This window comes from Hevea brasiliensis, chromosome 3 (genome assembly GCF_030052815.1).
Source record: "Hevea brasiliensis isolate MT/VB/25A 57/8 chromosome 3, ASM3005281v1, whole genome shotgun sequence".
NCBI lineage: Eukaryota > Viridiplantae > Streptophyta > Magnoliopsida > Malpighiales > Euphorbiaceae > Hevea > Hevea brasiliensis.
The window spans coordinates 105,455,245-105,471,489 of NC_079495.1; the positions used below are offsets into that span (position 1 = coordinate 105,455,245).

Consider the following 16,245-nt stretch of genomic DNA (forward strand, 5'->3'; position numbering starts at 1 on the left):
ACTATCAATTAGGATATCTAACAATCTATATAGAAAATATATCTTTTGAGATAACGGTGCAAGAGACTCTCAGTGTTCCTGTTGGTTTATATGGTCCTTGCTTGAGGTTATGGGAGCTTTGATTTAGATCCGGTGAGAAGCATGAGAACTTTAACGCATGCCTACTAGATGGCCAAGTGACAATGGCATTTTCCCATCAATAATATAGCATAAAGTAGGCCAAACTTTTAAGAATTGTTGCATTAACTTGCAAGCAGACAAGTATGCCCATCTCGAAATGATATTCCCTTCGAATAATAACCCTATTAAACCAAACAAAAAATAAAGTATTATTTCCCTTGCAAAAATCACATCCCATAAAAAGCTATCAAGTGTCCTAATGATATCACAACAATGTAGCTTATGCTTTTACAAAACTTGTCAAGGTTTAGTATCTTGTCTTTCAAGAAGTCTCCGGTTCTTTGCTGTCCTCCTCACTAGTTTCATTTGCAGTATCAGCTCCTTCTGATGACCCTGCTTCTTCAGGCTTTGCAGGACCTGGACCAGCTGATACTTTCACCATTGATGGTCGCAAGAGCTTATCACCAAGCTTGAACCCCTTGCGAAATTCCTCAAGTATGATACCTTCTTCATATTCTGTTGAATCCTCTCGCATAATTGCTTCATGCAGCTGTCATCAGAAAAATAAAGAGATTACTTTCAGCAATATGCACAAAATTTCATGATCCGGGGTTTATGATATGCATACGTGGACTTGTATCGTGTTCAAAAAGCGCTACGACTTCACTACTCCCTACCCCTTTAAACAATAAGATTAGATATTGTCATGCCAGAGGCACAATCCCAAGATTATTTGTATTATACACTGTTACTAGTGTAACCCAATGATCCGGCTCTAATCAACCAAAGACCTAATTTGAGTTAAAAGTGTACCCAATTCTTCATCAAAACCTCAACAAAGTTCATCAAATATTTGAAAAATATCAAGTACTTGATTAAGTTTCGAGCCAACTCAGTTCTTTGCCTGCATTTTACCAATGATAAATAGTACCAGTTATTTTGCCAATCAATTGAAGAGGGTTATGATTTCACATAACGGTTTCATTAATCAACAACAATTCTATCATCAGTTTGAAGCATAGTGTCTGTAATGATCACCAAAATTATTCTTTCCATTTATGGTTTAACATTAATCTAAGTGAAACTTTCACTTTGTTGACATCTTCCACAAAGTGCATAACCATGTCTCTCGAACAAATTCTTTTTTTTTTTTCTTCCACAAACATCATAATTGAAGGGAAAAACATTTTGCTTAAAACCAAGAGAAAGGTGCACATAAATGATAATAATAATTTCTTTTCTATCTTAACTATTATTCACAAAAACTGAAGTTAAAAGTTGAGCAACTCACCAATGGATCAAAGGGGTTCCCTATTGTCTCCACAGGGACAACACCAAGTGAACCGAGAATTTCCACAAATTGCTTGTATATGCTCTGATAACTGTTACTGATCTTCTCTTCTCCTTCAGTCTCAAATTTAATCTGGGATTTGGCTCTCTCAAAATTATCCAAAACAAGCAACAAACTCTCCACAACTTCTCCTTGTGCATTTGTTACCAATGAAAGCCTTTCCCTCTCTGTCCTCTTTCGAAAATTGTCGAAGTCTGCACTGATCCTGAGGACCCGATCTTTTTCTATTGACAGTTCTTCAGTCAAACTAGCAACCTTCCTTTCAAGGTCAATTTTCTCATCTTCAACAGATTTCAGAAAAGCTTCTATCTCAGCAATTTTGGACTCGTCATTACTTGCCAAAGCTTCTTTGTATGACTGGAGTGAAGCCATGATGATTGAAGGAGGAGTTTCCTTAGCATCAGCAACTTCTTCACTGCTGGCACTATCTTCCACCTGACTGGCACCATCTGAAGAATCCTGTTACATGAAGCTATCAGCATAACAATCCAAGACAAGATACCATCTCCCAGAATCGGCAATAATCAGGATGAATGCAAGAAAGTTTTGAACTAAACAATCTGTTATGTTGTTAAAGTGGTTAAAACTATCAAATCTAAACCAAAAGATCAAATTACCAACCCATAAAAATATAATGCTGCTCAAGCCCATGGATTTAGATTTAGATTAAATACCTAGTCCGGGAGGTTTAAAAAAATATGAATTTGGACTTCAAATCGAATATGAATATGAAGACTATAAAAATTAAGGATTTGAAATCATAATATTAACTATGTTATTTGAAATTCAAATTCATCCTAAGTTCCTAATAATAATAATAATAATAATAATAATAATAATAATAATAATAATAATAATAAATTCAAGACTAGAAATTTTTTCCATTAGCCAAAGAAGAGATTTTTAATTTTATGAATTTCAAATTTTAAATTTAAAATCCAAATTTTAAATCTAAATCCATGTATCCAAACACAATCCAAATGAATTAGGATTTTCACTAGCAACCAGAAAAACAGGGATAAAGAATTGCCTGTGTGTGTGCGTGTGTTATAAGACACAGCATAACCACAGAATACCAGGCAGAAAATAGACAAATAGCACTATTAGCTAGAACTGATGGCTGAAATTGCTTCAGTGGTCTATGATGTGTCTTCTATTCTACACAATCCCCCTTCAACATCAGAGAGTTCTTTAAACAGTAGACATGAAAGCTATCAAACATCGTCTAGCCTATGCAAATGCCTAGCAACAAATGCATCAGACTATCAGTAAAAAGAGGTAAGCAAAAGAAGCTAAAAAAATTTTCAAATATTGGAAAGCAATGATAGATAGATCTCAGTCTAACTTAGCCTTCACTTTATTCAAACTTGAAGGAGCTGCCTAAATGAATCCATTGTGCATCACTCTATCTAAAGGAATATGATCTGTTCATTCTTCAACAATTGCCTTCTTGGTTTTTTTCAAATATTGGAAAGAAATGATAGATAAATCTCAGTCTAACTTAGCCTTCACTTTATTCAAACTTGATGGAGCTAACCCAATGAATCTTTTGTGCATCTCCACTCTATCTAGAGCAACATGCTCTGTTCATTCTTCTTGGTTGCTCTTGTTAAATTGCACATTTGCATATTAAATTATATGAGTTATTTTTATTTTCAGGACCTGTGAATATATGCTTTATATAAATCCATTGCTGAAATCATGGACAATCAGTATTCCAAACTACAGCCATGTCAACTTAATAGGCAAAGTGATTATTGAATGAATCAATAACAAAAGCAAATGGTAGATTATGCAATATAATGTGGCAAATTCACCAATTCTATATATAATCAAACCTATATCACTGAATTTCATGATTATGGAAGTTTTATCAATAAAAACATATTAACAAAATCACCTTTAAACCATCCCAAGTAATATTATTTTAAAAAATTTCCATGACTGCATTAAAAAATTTCAAGTCACAAAAACAGCCTCTCTACAAAGCAGTGATAAAGCTGCGTACATCAAACCCCTCCAGAGCCTACAAGTGTAGGATACTTTGCACAATGGATCAACCTTTTTCCATGACTGCATTTAAAATGTTAAAATTTTCCTAAGTGCCACACGTCCAATAGAACAAGGATACTGTTGCACTCTTTGCCACAAAGAACAAACCCTAGGGGACAAAAAAATAGCATGATGAATGATATCAACTTCAGAAAAAAAAATCATCTACCAAATATTCAAAACGTTCAACTACTTTAATAAGCACTTTACAAATTCATTTCAACTGAGACTAACCATTTGTTTGTTTTGAGGGAAATGGTTTTGAGGGAAATGGAGAGAAAAGAAAAGAAAAGAAAAGAAACGTGACTTCTCAAATTTCCAATGTTTGGATAGCAAATGGATGAAAGAAATGAAAGGGAAATTATATTTTCCAATTTGGAGTGAAATTAAACTTTTGTTCACTAGAATTGTTTTGGACTATAAAGGCACCAGCATTTGTGGTTGAAGCAATTCAAGCAAAGCTTCTATCTATTTATTTGCTCAACAACGACATTTCATTTCATCTACCATGAAAAAGAAAGCCAAAAGTTTTCTCGGTAATTGAGCTCTGTTTAACAGGTAGAACAAAGTTTAGAAAAGTTCAAGTTGCAGCCCAAAACTTCCATCTCCATCTCATCAAAAGTCTCAAGAGCCTAGTAGATTCTTGCCCAAAGTTATTGCAATTCAGCTTGCTATTAAAGTTAAAGCTTTTAGTGCGTTAGACTCCAGCAATCAAGCAAAGATTAAAACAATCCAATCCCCATTTCATTGTTAATTTGTTACAAAATAAGAAGGCAAAGAGAAATAAACAAATAAAATCAAGACTAATTTCTCATCAACCAAACAAACCCTAAATTAATTCCAGCTTGAATAGGCATAAATAAACTTCACTCTGGAATTGTACATAAATAGGTAGGGGGTGATACCTGGATTTCTGGTTCCTGAATCGTCTCTTGGGTCTCAGCAGTTTCGGTTTCTCCTTGAGAAGAGAAAGGAGCGAACTTTACAAACCGGGGAGACGATTTGGCGGCGAACTGGAGAAAACTTGAAGGGGGAAATTTGGTGCTAATGCTTCTATGTCTAAATGCGAGGCAAGAGGGTATGGAGGAATTTAAGGAAACATTGTTGGTGACTAGTCGTGGTGGGAGGGGCGCCTTCAACGGCGGCGTTTTGAGGACAGTGGCCATTGAAGCACGGAGAAGGAATTGGAGAGAGGGATAAGAGTGGGGAGCAGTGATGCTCTAAAGAGTTGGGTTGATGAAATTTGAAGTGTGGTTTTATGTGGACTGTAAGATGGGATTGGAGTACCTCAATCGGATGGTCTGTTTTTTTGGAGTTTAGTTTGGTTGGAGACGAAGTTTCTGGAAACCAACCTGTGGAAGTCGCAAATACCAACCTCATTTGTAAGCCGCAAAGAAACCGGATTCAGGTTCGGTCTGAAGTTCAAAATCTCAATCAAATGAATTATTTTGTTATTTACATTCTATTCAGTATTCAAACGAGTCTCTCCTGTGAGGTCTGTTTAAACGGGGAAAGAGAAGGAAGAATAAAAATAGAGAGAAGTAAGTAATTATTTTATTATATTTAAAAAAAATAAATTAATAGAGAGTGAAGGTAAGTAAGGATAAATTTTATATTTCTTATCACTCAAATTTTAATTAATTTTATACTCTAAATTAAGATGTAAGGAGGGATAAGAAATGAGAGAGGATAATTATGAATATTTTTATTTTTATATCACTGAAATTTACTTCTTCTTCATCTATTTTCAAACATAGAGAATATATATTATATATCCTTACTTTTTCATTAATTCACTTATTCTCAAACATAAGATTTTTTTTTATTATTATAACTCTGCTTACTATTCCCCTTTTTTACCCTCTATTACTTATCCTTCCCTCACCTCATCTAAACATACCCTTATGAATGATAATGAGTCAAGATTTTGTGGGTATTTACTCTAATCGAAATCTAATAAGATAAATTTTGAGTATTATATAATCGGATTTGAGATGAGTTTAAGATTGAATATGATATCAATGATAAATTCGAGTTTTACATATTAGGTACTCTAACCCATTTTATATACATACTTCATTAAATATAAAATATATATTTTTATAATTATATTTATAAATTTTTATATATTTTATTTTAAATAAAATATAATTTAAATATTTTATGAAATTATTAAATTTTGTAAAATATGAATTATTAATAAAATAAATAAATTTTATATAAATTATTAATTAAAATATAAAAAATTAAAATATTTTAATATCTTTTAAATAATAATAATTAAATTTAAATTTAACATAAATTTAAATTTTAAAAATATTAATCAAGTTCAGTCATAATAAATTTTATCGTAACTACTACTGCCTGCCCTACCTCCCTCTAACCAAAACTTCTAAACCAAGTTCTCTGTTAGTGACGAGGTCCAACCTTTTTGGCCATCAACCATCCCATCTATCTCTTTCTCTTATATTTGTTTTTAATTTTCTTTGATTTACGTTTTTCTTATAGTGCTTTCATAGTCTTTAGATTTAGAGTTTAGTACCCTTCTTGGATGGGGTTTATTATAGAATTGACAATTTATATTTATGGGTTATAAATGTATTATATAAATATATACATATGATATAAAAATGACTAACCCAAACACAATCTATTTAATTAATTGAGCCAAAATATTCAACTATAATACAATATATTCAATATAACCCATTTAAATAAATGAGTTATTAACGTACCATGTGATATGATATAATGTGTTTAATCCATTTAAATAAATATATTATTATAAATTTTATGTGATACGATACATTTAACTTATATGATAAGTTTAATCTATTTAACATGTTAATACATATATTAAACAAAATCATCAAAATATATATATATATATATATATATATATATATATATATATATAAACATCAACTAAATATTCACAAATCATCTAAATAATTTAAATATCCAAATATCCAAACATCATCCAAATAATAACATTTATTAAAATAACAAAAACACAATAAATATTCAAGTTTTAATAACTTCACAACATCATTTTCTTCCATAAGATTGTTAATTAAGTTAGTGTATTGAAAATGAGCTGATGTAAGTTTAGATTTAGTTCTTTATATTTATGCTCTACAAATGAAATTATGTAGTTTTAACATGTAAATATCATAGGTTATAACAGTTTTAAATGAGTTAAAATAAATAAATAAGTAATTTCATATTCTATCATATTAAGCGGGATCAGTCTAATTAAACCTTTATTTTTTGTATATCATAAACGAGTTGACCAGAACTTATTTAGATTAAATATAAACTCATTTAACTATGTGTTGATGTATGTCGTATAATCAGTTCATATCAAAAATTGCAAGCAATAATCTATCGTTCTATTGATCTGCTTGTTTTATAAGTGGGTGCATGTCCTTCCAGGGTTTCCTAACTGGATGGCATCTCAAAGGAGCAATGGTGGTTCATCTATGGGCACCTATCTTCTTATTGACTAAATGAGATTAGAAAGCTCTGAGCTCTACTATCCCTCTCTCAGTTTCCACCAGCATATACATGGGACTAGCTTTTCTTTCAATTGATGCAGCCTTTTGTTTGACTCGCCTGTTTTTGAGGGAGACGGCTTTTTTGGGGACCTCTGCTTCTTTGGAGCGTTAGTGCTGGTCTTCGATGGAGGTAGAGTTTCCTGGCGATGCTTTTCTATGTTGTGAGGTTTTCCTGGTGTTGGCAATTGATGGTCTCTAATGCGACGGCTAAGGCATCGACCTGCTTCAAGTGTGCTGAACTCCTTTCGGATCCTTTACCCACTTGCAATGAGTTTCTTAATTACATGGGCTTTGGGCTTTAATTTTCTAAGGTTTGATAGTTGAACATGTAGTTAGGATTATTGTATGTATGAGCCAATATCTTGTATATGTATATATATATCAATTAATTTTACATACTTTATATATATATATATATAATTAAAATAATAAAATCTCATAATAAATATTAGACTTATTATTGTTACATTATCAATGAGTATGTTTTTATTTTCGAGTTAATTAGTTTAATTTTTATAATTTTATTTAGTGATTTTTTTAACTGTAATCCTTTGATATAAATTAATTTTATAATATTTTATCTAACCATTTATGGGTTTTAATGAATTTTATCTTCGAAAAAAATCGTGTAAAATTAAATAATAAATTTTAAATACATATATAATTTTCAAATTTACTATATAATTAGTTTTAAAAAGAAAAAAAAAATATTATTCTCATCAAATTTTGACCACATATGTTGAGCAAAGCATCATTTCCTTGTAAAAACACAAGTTCGTTAATTTATTACAACTAACTTTTCAACTAACCGAACGACCTTTTTTACCCAAAACTGGATTGGATCATCAACAAATAAAAAGAAACCCAACCAATATTTTTAAGGTAAATTATATTTTTTTAATTAGAATTTTTAGTATAAAATTTTAATAATTTTAATTTAATTAACATTAAAAATTCTTATATCAGCTTACCGATTATAAACAGTGAGTGATGTGATATTCAACTGAATTTTTAATATTTTTAATTAAAAATAAATTCAATTAAAATTTATCTATTTACCTTTTGTCTCTATGATCCCTTCCTATGTGGCTGACGTCGCCAAAAAAATGAGTTTCGAGTATCAAAAACCATTTGAGTGGAATTTATGATCAATTCCAAGATGAGAGATTATTCATGCTCTTGTTAAATATATAATTTTTTTTTTTTTATAAACATATAAAATTTATTTATAAATAATAAAAGTTAAAATTTTATGCACAAGAGATTATTATTTTTTTAATATTTTCTGTCACGACCCAATCTATGGGCCGAACCGGCACTAGAACCTGAACCAGCCTAAAGCCCCCGAGGTCTGTAATAAGCCTAACTATTTCTTAACCCAACTCTAAGGCCCATTTGGGCCCAATTTCAAGAAATCAACCGGACAGAGTCCGGCCATAAAATGGACTTTTCAACGGGGAGTTTTTGACTCACCCGACCTGTAAACACAATAAATAATCAATTGGGGAGCTCAGCTCACCCTCCACATACTCATATTATCATAAAATAAATGGGAGCTCTGCTCCCTCATCCAGTCCATCAGCATGCATAGAATAATAAGTTTACAGGTCCAAAATAACAATTTATATTACAGACTTAATTCAAATGAATATTTCTAACACATGCGGAAATTCTAGAAGTTTATAGAATTACACAAACATAAATAGATGACCTGCAAGGGAGAAAAGCAGGTTAACCTCAAAAATATCCTCCTGTGGCCTGGAAAAATATTGAACAGGAGTGAGCGTTTGACTCAGAGAGTAAAATATCAATTTTAACCATAATCTCTATAACTATCTAAAACTAATGCACTCTGTAGAGTGAAATGCAACATCAGCAATAATTTCACATCATAACAGCAAAGAGGTAATTTGGAGCACTCACACACCCAGTAATATCAATCATAATATATGGGAGCTGATCCCCTATACAGCTCTCTTAAATCCAACCTGTGCCAGCGAAGAACTCAAGCCAGACTTTCGCTTAATAAACCAAATCGGGGTCCCAGCGAAGAACTCAAGCAGTGACTACCCCCGAAGGACCGGGTCCCAGCGAAGATATCAAGCCGTGTTTACCTGTCCTATCCATAGTCCACATCACATCGCACGCATGCCAACGCACGCACACTGCTCCAAATTACCACAACAACATCCATGGCACTTTAACAGTTGTGAATGCAACATAAAACGTGCCTAGAGTTTAACTACATAGATATATGCATATAAGTGATGCATGGGCATACTTGAACATATAATAATATCGAAATTACAATTAAAATTAATATTTTACTCACAGACTTGACAGCAATCACTGTGGCGGCTGGGGGGAGGAAGAAGGTTGTCCCGGCTTACCTGACAATTACATTATAATTATTTAATACAATTGACTCAATACAAATCAAGAAAAGACCAAATATGTCCTAAGTCGTGTCGAAAATCCGGCAGAGTCTCCCCTATACCTAGGACCTACGCAACCTGCAAAAGGGCTCAAAACACACTTCTATATTCATAATCCATATATCCACAACTCAATCACATCACACAGCCCCTCCTGGGCCCATCAAATCAATCATCCATCACAATATGTAAAATTTCAATTTAGTCCTTATAATTGATCATTTTTGCAAAAACTGCCCAAACAAGCTCTAAAAATTTTAAAACTTTCCCCCGCGGTCCTTAGCAATATTACTAGGCTATTGCAAAAAGAATCAAAATTTTCTGAGCTATCACGAATATTTTATGGATTTTTAATCATATTTAAGCACTAGAAAATTACGAAAAAGCAAGGTTCGGGTATACCTTTGCCGATTCCGACTCCGGGGACGCACTCGGGACGTCTGACAATGGTGGGGTAGCCCAAAACCTAGATTCAATTCAGAGACTTTTAGATGGCCGTGCATTCGCCGAAAATTCCTGAATCAGACAACTGTCGAATTTCCGCGAATTGAAGATACCTACACGAAGCCCACAGTACGGGGGTTAGTACATAAATTTTATGGAATTTTCTAAGCTCATTAAATGCTCGGAAAAACACTGCGAAGTTCCGTGGGACCCACCGAAAAACGGTATCGGAAAAATTTGAAATTTATATCCCGCGAAGCTCTCGACGAGTGGAGCGCTCTGGTACTCTCGGTTTTCTCATGGGGTTCACGGTTTGCGAGAAATCTAGCCCAAAAGTCAAAATGGGCTAAACCTTCCCGGGCAAAAATTGGACAAACCGCTCGATGGATTTCGGTGTTCTTGGTGTCTATGGAAAGCTCTTGACGAGTAGATAGATTTAGACACAAGACCCGGTTCAATTGATGGCCGGATTGACCGGGAAGACGAAGCGGCGCGCTTGCGCGTCGCTTCGCTTCGGGGGCCTTTTTCCAGCGTTCCAGGCGGCGGCCGGCGAGCTGGGGCAGCTGGGGACGGGCGCCGGCAGGCTGGGGTGGCAAGGGAGGCGATAGCACGGCAAGGGGAGGAGGGAGGAGAGAGAAAACGGGAGAGAAGGAGAGGAAGGTCGGGACGCGTGAAAGAAAAAGAGAATAAGAAGAAGGGGCCGGTCCGATTCGACCGGTCCGATCCAGTCCGGTTCGATTCGGCCGGTTCGATTCGAAATACAAAACTTTAAATTTTTACTCTGCCTTGGGACCGAAAACGAGGTCCAAAAATTTCGAAAAAAATTCTAAAAAAATCAGAAAAATTCGTAGACTCCAAATATATTTTTAGTTTTGCCACGTGGTTTTTAAATTAATTTTTAAAAATCATCAAAGTTTTATATTTTTGGGAAATCAAAACCGATTTCGAAAATCCAAAAAATTTCAAATAATTTCCTAAAATTTAAATAAAATTAAAACATCAATATTTACCCAAAAATAATATATTTAAAAATTAGAGGTGTTACATTTTCTTTATATGATATAATTTTCCTTCATTTTCCCCAATCTATCAGACGACTAGGGCATGTTTTAAAAAAAAATGAATTCTTCACTTTAACATCTATTATAACACCCATAATTTTTAAATTTATTATTTTGTGAAAAAAATATTAATATTTAATTTTATTTAAATTTTAAAAAATTATTTGAAATTTTTCAGATTTTAGAAATCAAGTTCGATTTTCCGAAATTATAAAACTTTGATGATTTTTAAAAATTAATTTAAAGACCACGTGACAAAACTAAAAATATATTTGGACTCTACGAAATTTTCAGAGTTTTCTATAATTTTTTCGAAATTTTTGGACCTTATTTTCGATCCCAAGGCAGAGTAAAAATTCAAAATTTTGTATCTTAAATTGGACAAACCGAATCGAATCGAACCACATCGGACCGATCGAATCGAACCGGCCAGCTCCTTTTCTTCTTCCTCCGCGCGCGTCCCTGACCCCTCTTCCTCTCTCTCCTGTTTTCTCTCTCCTCCCTCCTCCCCACACGACGCCACCACCTCCCTAGCCTCCCCACCTCGTCGGCGCACCGCCCCAGCTCTTCCCTCCCACCGGCCGACACTCCAGGTAGAAGGAAATGACACGTAAAGCTCCCCCTGCGCGCTCCCGCCGTTTCGGCTTTTCGGCCAAAATCTAGCCGATTCGGCCAACGTTTGAGCCGGGTCTTGTGTCTAAACTCATCTATACCTCGAGAGCTTTCCATAGACACCAAGAACACTAAAATTCATTGAGCGGTTTGCCCAATTTTTGTCCGGAAAGTTTTAGCCTATTTCAATTTTTGGGCTAGATTTCTCGCAAACCGTGAACCCCACGAGAAAACCGAGGGTACCAGAGCGCTCCACTAGTCTAGAGCTTCGCGGCAATATAAATTTCAAAATTTTCTGACATCGTTTTTCAGTGGGTACCACGTAACTTCGTAGTATTTTTTCGAGCACTAAATGAGCTTAGAAAATTCCATAAAAATTTTGTACTATCCCCCGTGTTGTGGGCTTCGTGTAGGTACCTTCAATTCACGGAAATTCGACAATTGCCTAGGTCTGTAAATTTCTGGCCAGACAGACAGGCTACCGAAAAAGTCTTGGAATTAGATCGAGATTTTGGCTACCCCATCATTGTCAGATATCCCAAGCACGTCCCTGGAGTCGAAATCGGCATAGGTAAACTCGAAGCTTGCTTTTTCGTAATTTTCTGGTGCTTGAATTGGATTAAAAATTCATAAAATATTCGTGGTAGCTCAGAAAATTATAATTCCTTTTGCATTAGCTTAGTAATGATGCTAAGGACCGTGGGGCAAAGTTTTAAAATTTTTAGAACTCATTTGGGTAGTTTTTCCAAATGGGTTAAATTATGAGGACTAAACTGTAATTTTACATATTGTGATTGATGACTGTTTGGATAGGCCCAATAGGGGCTTTGTGATTTGATTGAGTTGTGGGTGTATAGTTTGTGGATATAGAAGTGCGTTTTAAGCCCTTTTGCAGGTTGGGTAGGTCCTAGGTATAGGGGAGATTCTGCCAGATTTTTAGCACGACTTAGGACATCTTTGGTCTTTTCTTAGTTTGTATTGAGTCAAATTTATTAAATAATTGTAATAAACTTGTCAGGTTAGCCGGGACAGCCTTCCTCCTCCACCCAGCCATTATAGAGACTTCGATTGAGTCTGTGAGTAAAATATTAATTTTAATTGTAATTTCGATATTATTATATGTTTAAGTATGTCCATGCTTCACTTATATGTATGTATATCTGTAGTTAAACAATAGGCACGTTTTACATTGCATTCATAAATATTGAAGTGCCATGGATATTATTGTGATAATTTGGAACAATGTGCGTGCGTTGGCGTGCTTGTGGTATAGTGTTGGATATGGAAAGGACGGGTAGACACGGCTTGAGATCTTCGCTGTGACCCGGTCCTTTGGGGCAGACACGGCTTGAGTTCTTCGTTGGGACCCCGTATTTGTTTTATTAAGCGAAAGTCCTGCTTGAGATCTTCGCTGGCAGAGGTTGGATTAAGAGGGCTGTATAGGAGATCAGCTCCCATATATGTATTGTTTGACAGTGTTGGGTGTGTGAGTGCTCCGAATTGCCTTTTTGATGTGATTTGTATGAAATTTATGACGATGTTGCATTTCACTCCACAAGGTGCATTAGCTTTAGATAGCTATAGAGATTATGGTTAAAATTGATATTTTACTCTCTGAGTCAAATGCTCACTCCTGTTCATTATTTTTCCAGGCTACAGGAGGATTATTGTTGTGGTTAACCTACTTTTCTTCTTCACAGGTCGTCTATTAATGTCTGTAATATTTGTATAATTCTGTTAATTCCTAGAATTTTCGCATGTGTTAGAAATATTTATTTGATTTGGGTCTGTAATATAATTTGCCATGTTGGACCTGTAAACTTATTATATGCATGTATGTTGGACTGGATAAGGGAGCTGAGCTCTCATTTGACTTTGTGTTATTATGAGTATGTGGAGGGTAAGCTGAGCTCCCCAATTGATTATATATTGTGTTTAAAGGTCGGGTGAGTCAAAAACTCCCCGTTAAAAGGTCCATTTTATGGCCGGACTCTGTTCGGTTGAATTCTTGAAATTGAGACCAAATGGGCCTTAGAGTTGGGTTGAGGAATAGTTAGGCTTACTATGGGCCTAGGGGGCTTTAGGCTGGCCCAGGTTCTACTGCCGGTCTGCCCCATAGGTTGGGTCGTGACAAATGTGGTATCAGAGCTTAGGCTCCAGATTCATAGGGAATATTTGTCTAAAGTGTTAGAAAGTGTCTACTAGGAGTCACATGCGGAAAATAGGGTCCACATTCGTCTTGCATTGTCATCTTTGCTTCTAATTTCTGCTTCATATATTGTGTGTAAATATGAGTCTATAGAGCAGTGTAATACGCAGTTTTGAAATTTTGTGGGCTAATGCTGCTGAATCTCAGGAAAATGTGTAGAAGCAGGAGAGCTGTCACTGCACCATAACCAGATGTGCCTGATGAGGTGTCGGCACAGGATGAGGCACCTGCCCCAAGGAGGCAGGGTAGGAGGCCTAGAGCTGCTCAAGTAGAAGAGCAGCTGCCACCAGTTCAGGATCAGTCTTTTATGGTACAGGGTCCCATGGACCCAATGGCAGCTACTCTAGCTGGTTTGCAGAGAACCATCGATATGATGGCACAGTATATGGTCCACCCTTCCCAACAGCAGTAGTCCACCGTACCAAGAGGGGAACCTTACAAACAAATAATTAATTTCAAGAAGTTAGTGTCAGATACTTATGATGTGTCAAATGATGCTTATCGGTTTTTGGATTCCTGCAAACAGGCAGGGATGGAGTTACAGTTGACTGACAGGAGACTTATAGAGTGTGTGCAACATGTCATGGGGCCTATGCCTAGATAATGGATAAATGACTACATATTACCTCAGATGGAAGGTTTGTCATGGACCCAGTTTGTGGAACTATTTATCAATAGGTTTGTGCCAGAAAGTTTTAGAGATCAAAAGCAGTAGGCCTTTGAGGCCTTAAGGCAGGATGGCAGATCTGAAGATGAATATGCTATAGAATTTCTAGAACTGAGCCGATATGCCCCTACAGCAGTGGCTACAGAAAGTATGAAGGTAAAAAGGTTCCTAAAGGGGCTGGACAGGAGGTATGCAAACCTGGCCATGATGTTTGATCAATCTTTTGATGTGATAGTTGATCAAGCTCGATAGATTGAGATTAGCTATACTGGAGATGACAGTGGAAGGGCAAAGAAAAATAGAGCAGATGATTCTTCAGGTGTTTCCCACATGGGTACTATGGATAGCGGAGGCCGAGATCATTATAGAGGAAGAAGTAGGAATAAGAAGAGTGATTTTAGACACAAATCTTGAGGATTTAGATCGGGGTATGGATCCAGCAGTGGTCACAGTTCGGGGTACAGCAGTTCTGGGTCTGGTTCAGGATCCTCCTTTGCACCTTGTGCACAGTGTGGAAGAGGATATTCAGGACCTTGTATGATGGGTTCAAGAGTATGCTTCAGGTGCGGCCTACCGGGTCACTTTGCTAGGAAATGCCCCGTGTTCCACAGATGGGGTCACAGGGTTCTGTTGCTAATGTTCCTCGTCAATTGTATCCTGGTGCTTCCAGCATGGCAGGCAGTCAGTTCAGTGGCCAACAGGGCTAAGGACAAGGGGGACGTGGATTTAGAGGCAGAAGTCAGTATCAGGGTTCTGCAACCCAGGGTAGGGGTCAAGCTTGGGTTTTCACCCTGACCCACCATGATGCTCAGGCTTCCAATGCAGTTGTGGCAGGTATTCTTCTAGTATGTTCCTATAAGGCTCGTGTTTTGATAGATCCGGGTGATACGCACTCCTTTGTCTCTCTAGTATTTTCCATGAGATTGGGTAAAAACCCTACAACCTTATAATGCCCTTTGTCTGTAGCTACCCCGTTTAGTGATAACATAGATGTATATATAGTTTTTCCAGGTAGCCCAGTAGTAGTGGATGGAAAAATCCTCCCAGCAAACTTGGTTCCTCTACCAGTAATGGATTTCGATGTAATTTTGAGAATAGATTGGTTGGCAACTCATTATGCCACATTAGACTGCAGGAACAAAAAGGTGTATTTCCACATACCTGGTGTGGAAGAGTTTAGCTTTGATGGTGACAGGAGCATGGCTCCATATAATTTGGTGTCAGCAATTACTGCTAGAAAAATATTGAGGCGTGGATGCCAAGGGTTTTTGGCGTTGGTGAGATATACATCTGTAGAAGGTGTTAACAAGAAAAATGTTCCTGTTATCAAAGAATTCATGGATGTCTTCCTTGAGGAGCTTCCAGGGTTGCCACCAGGAAGGGAAATAGAGTTCTGCATTAATGTTGTGCCTGGTACAAACCCCATATCAATGCCGCCTTACAGGATGGCACCAATAGAATTGAAAGAGATGAAGGAGCAACTATAGGAGCTTTTGGACAAAGGTTTCATACGTCCGAGCACTTCACCCTGGGGCACTCCTGTTCTATTCGTGAGAAAGAAAGATGGGTCCTTGAGGTTGTGTATTGATTATAGACAGCTGAACAGGGTGACTGTGAAGAATAAGTATCCACTTCCTTGGATTGATGATCTGTTTGATCAGCTCCAAGAAGCTAGATTCTTTTCCAAAATATACCTAAGATCAGGCTACCATTAGTTGAGAATCAGGAATGAGGATG

The 16,245-nt window shown here is 36.0% G+C and overlaps 1 protein-coding gene across 1 annotated transcript; it reads right to left on the reverse strand.

The window, feature by feature from the left end:
- Positions 1-270: 270 nt before the first annotated feature.
- Positions 271-4,900, reverse strand: LOC110637903 (uncharacterized). The gene is made up of 3 exons (XM_021788287.2): positions 4,429-4,900; positions 1,412-1,930; positions 271-670 (listed from the first exon to the last, which is right to left on the reverse strand). Exons 1-3 carry the CDS (start codon positions 4,687-4,689, stop codon positions 443-445), a joined length of 1,008 nt encoding a protein of 335 aa, XP_021643979.1. The 5' UTR covers positions 4,690-4,900; the 3' UTR covers positions 271-442.
- Positions 4,901-16,245: the final 11,345 nt, after the last annotated feature.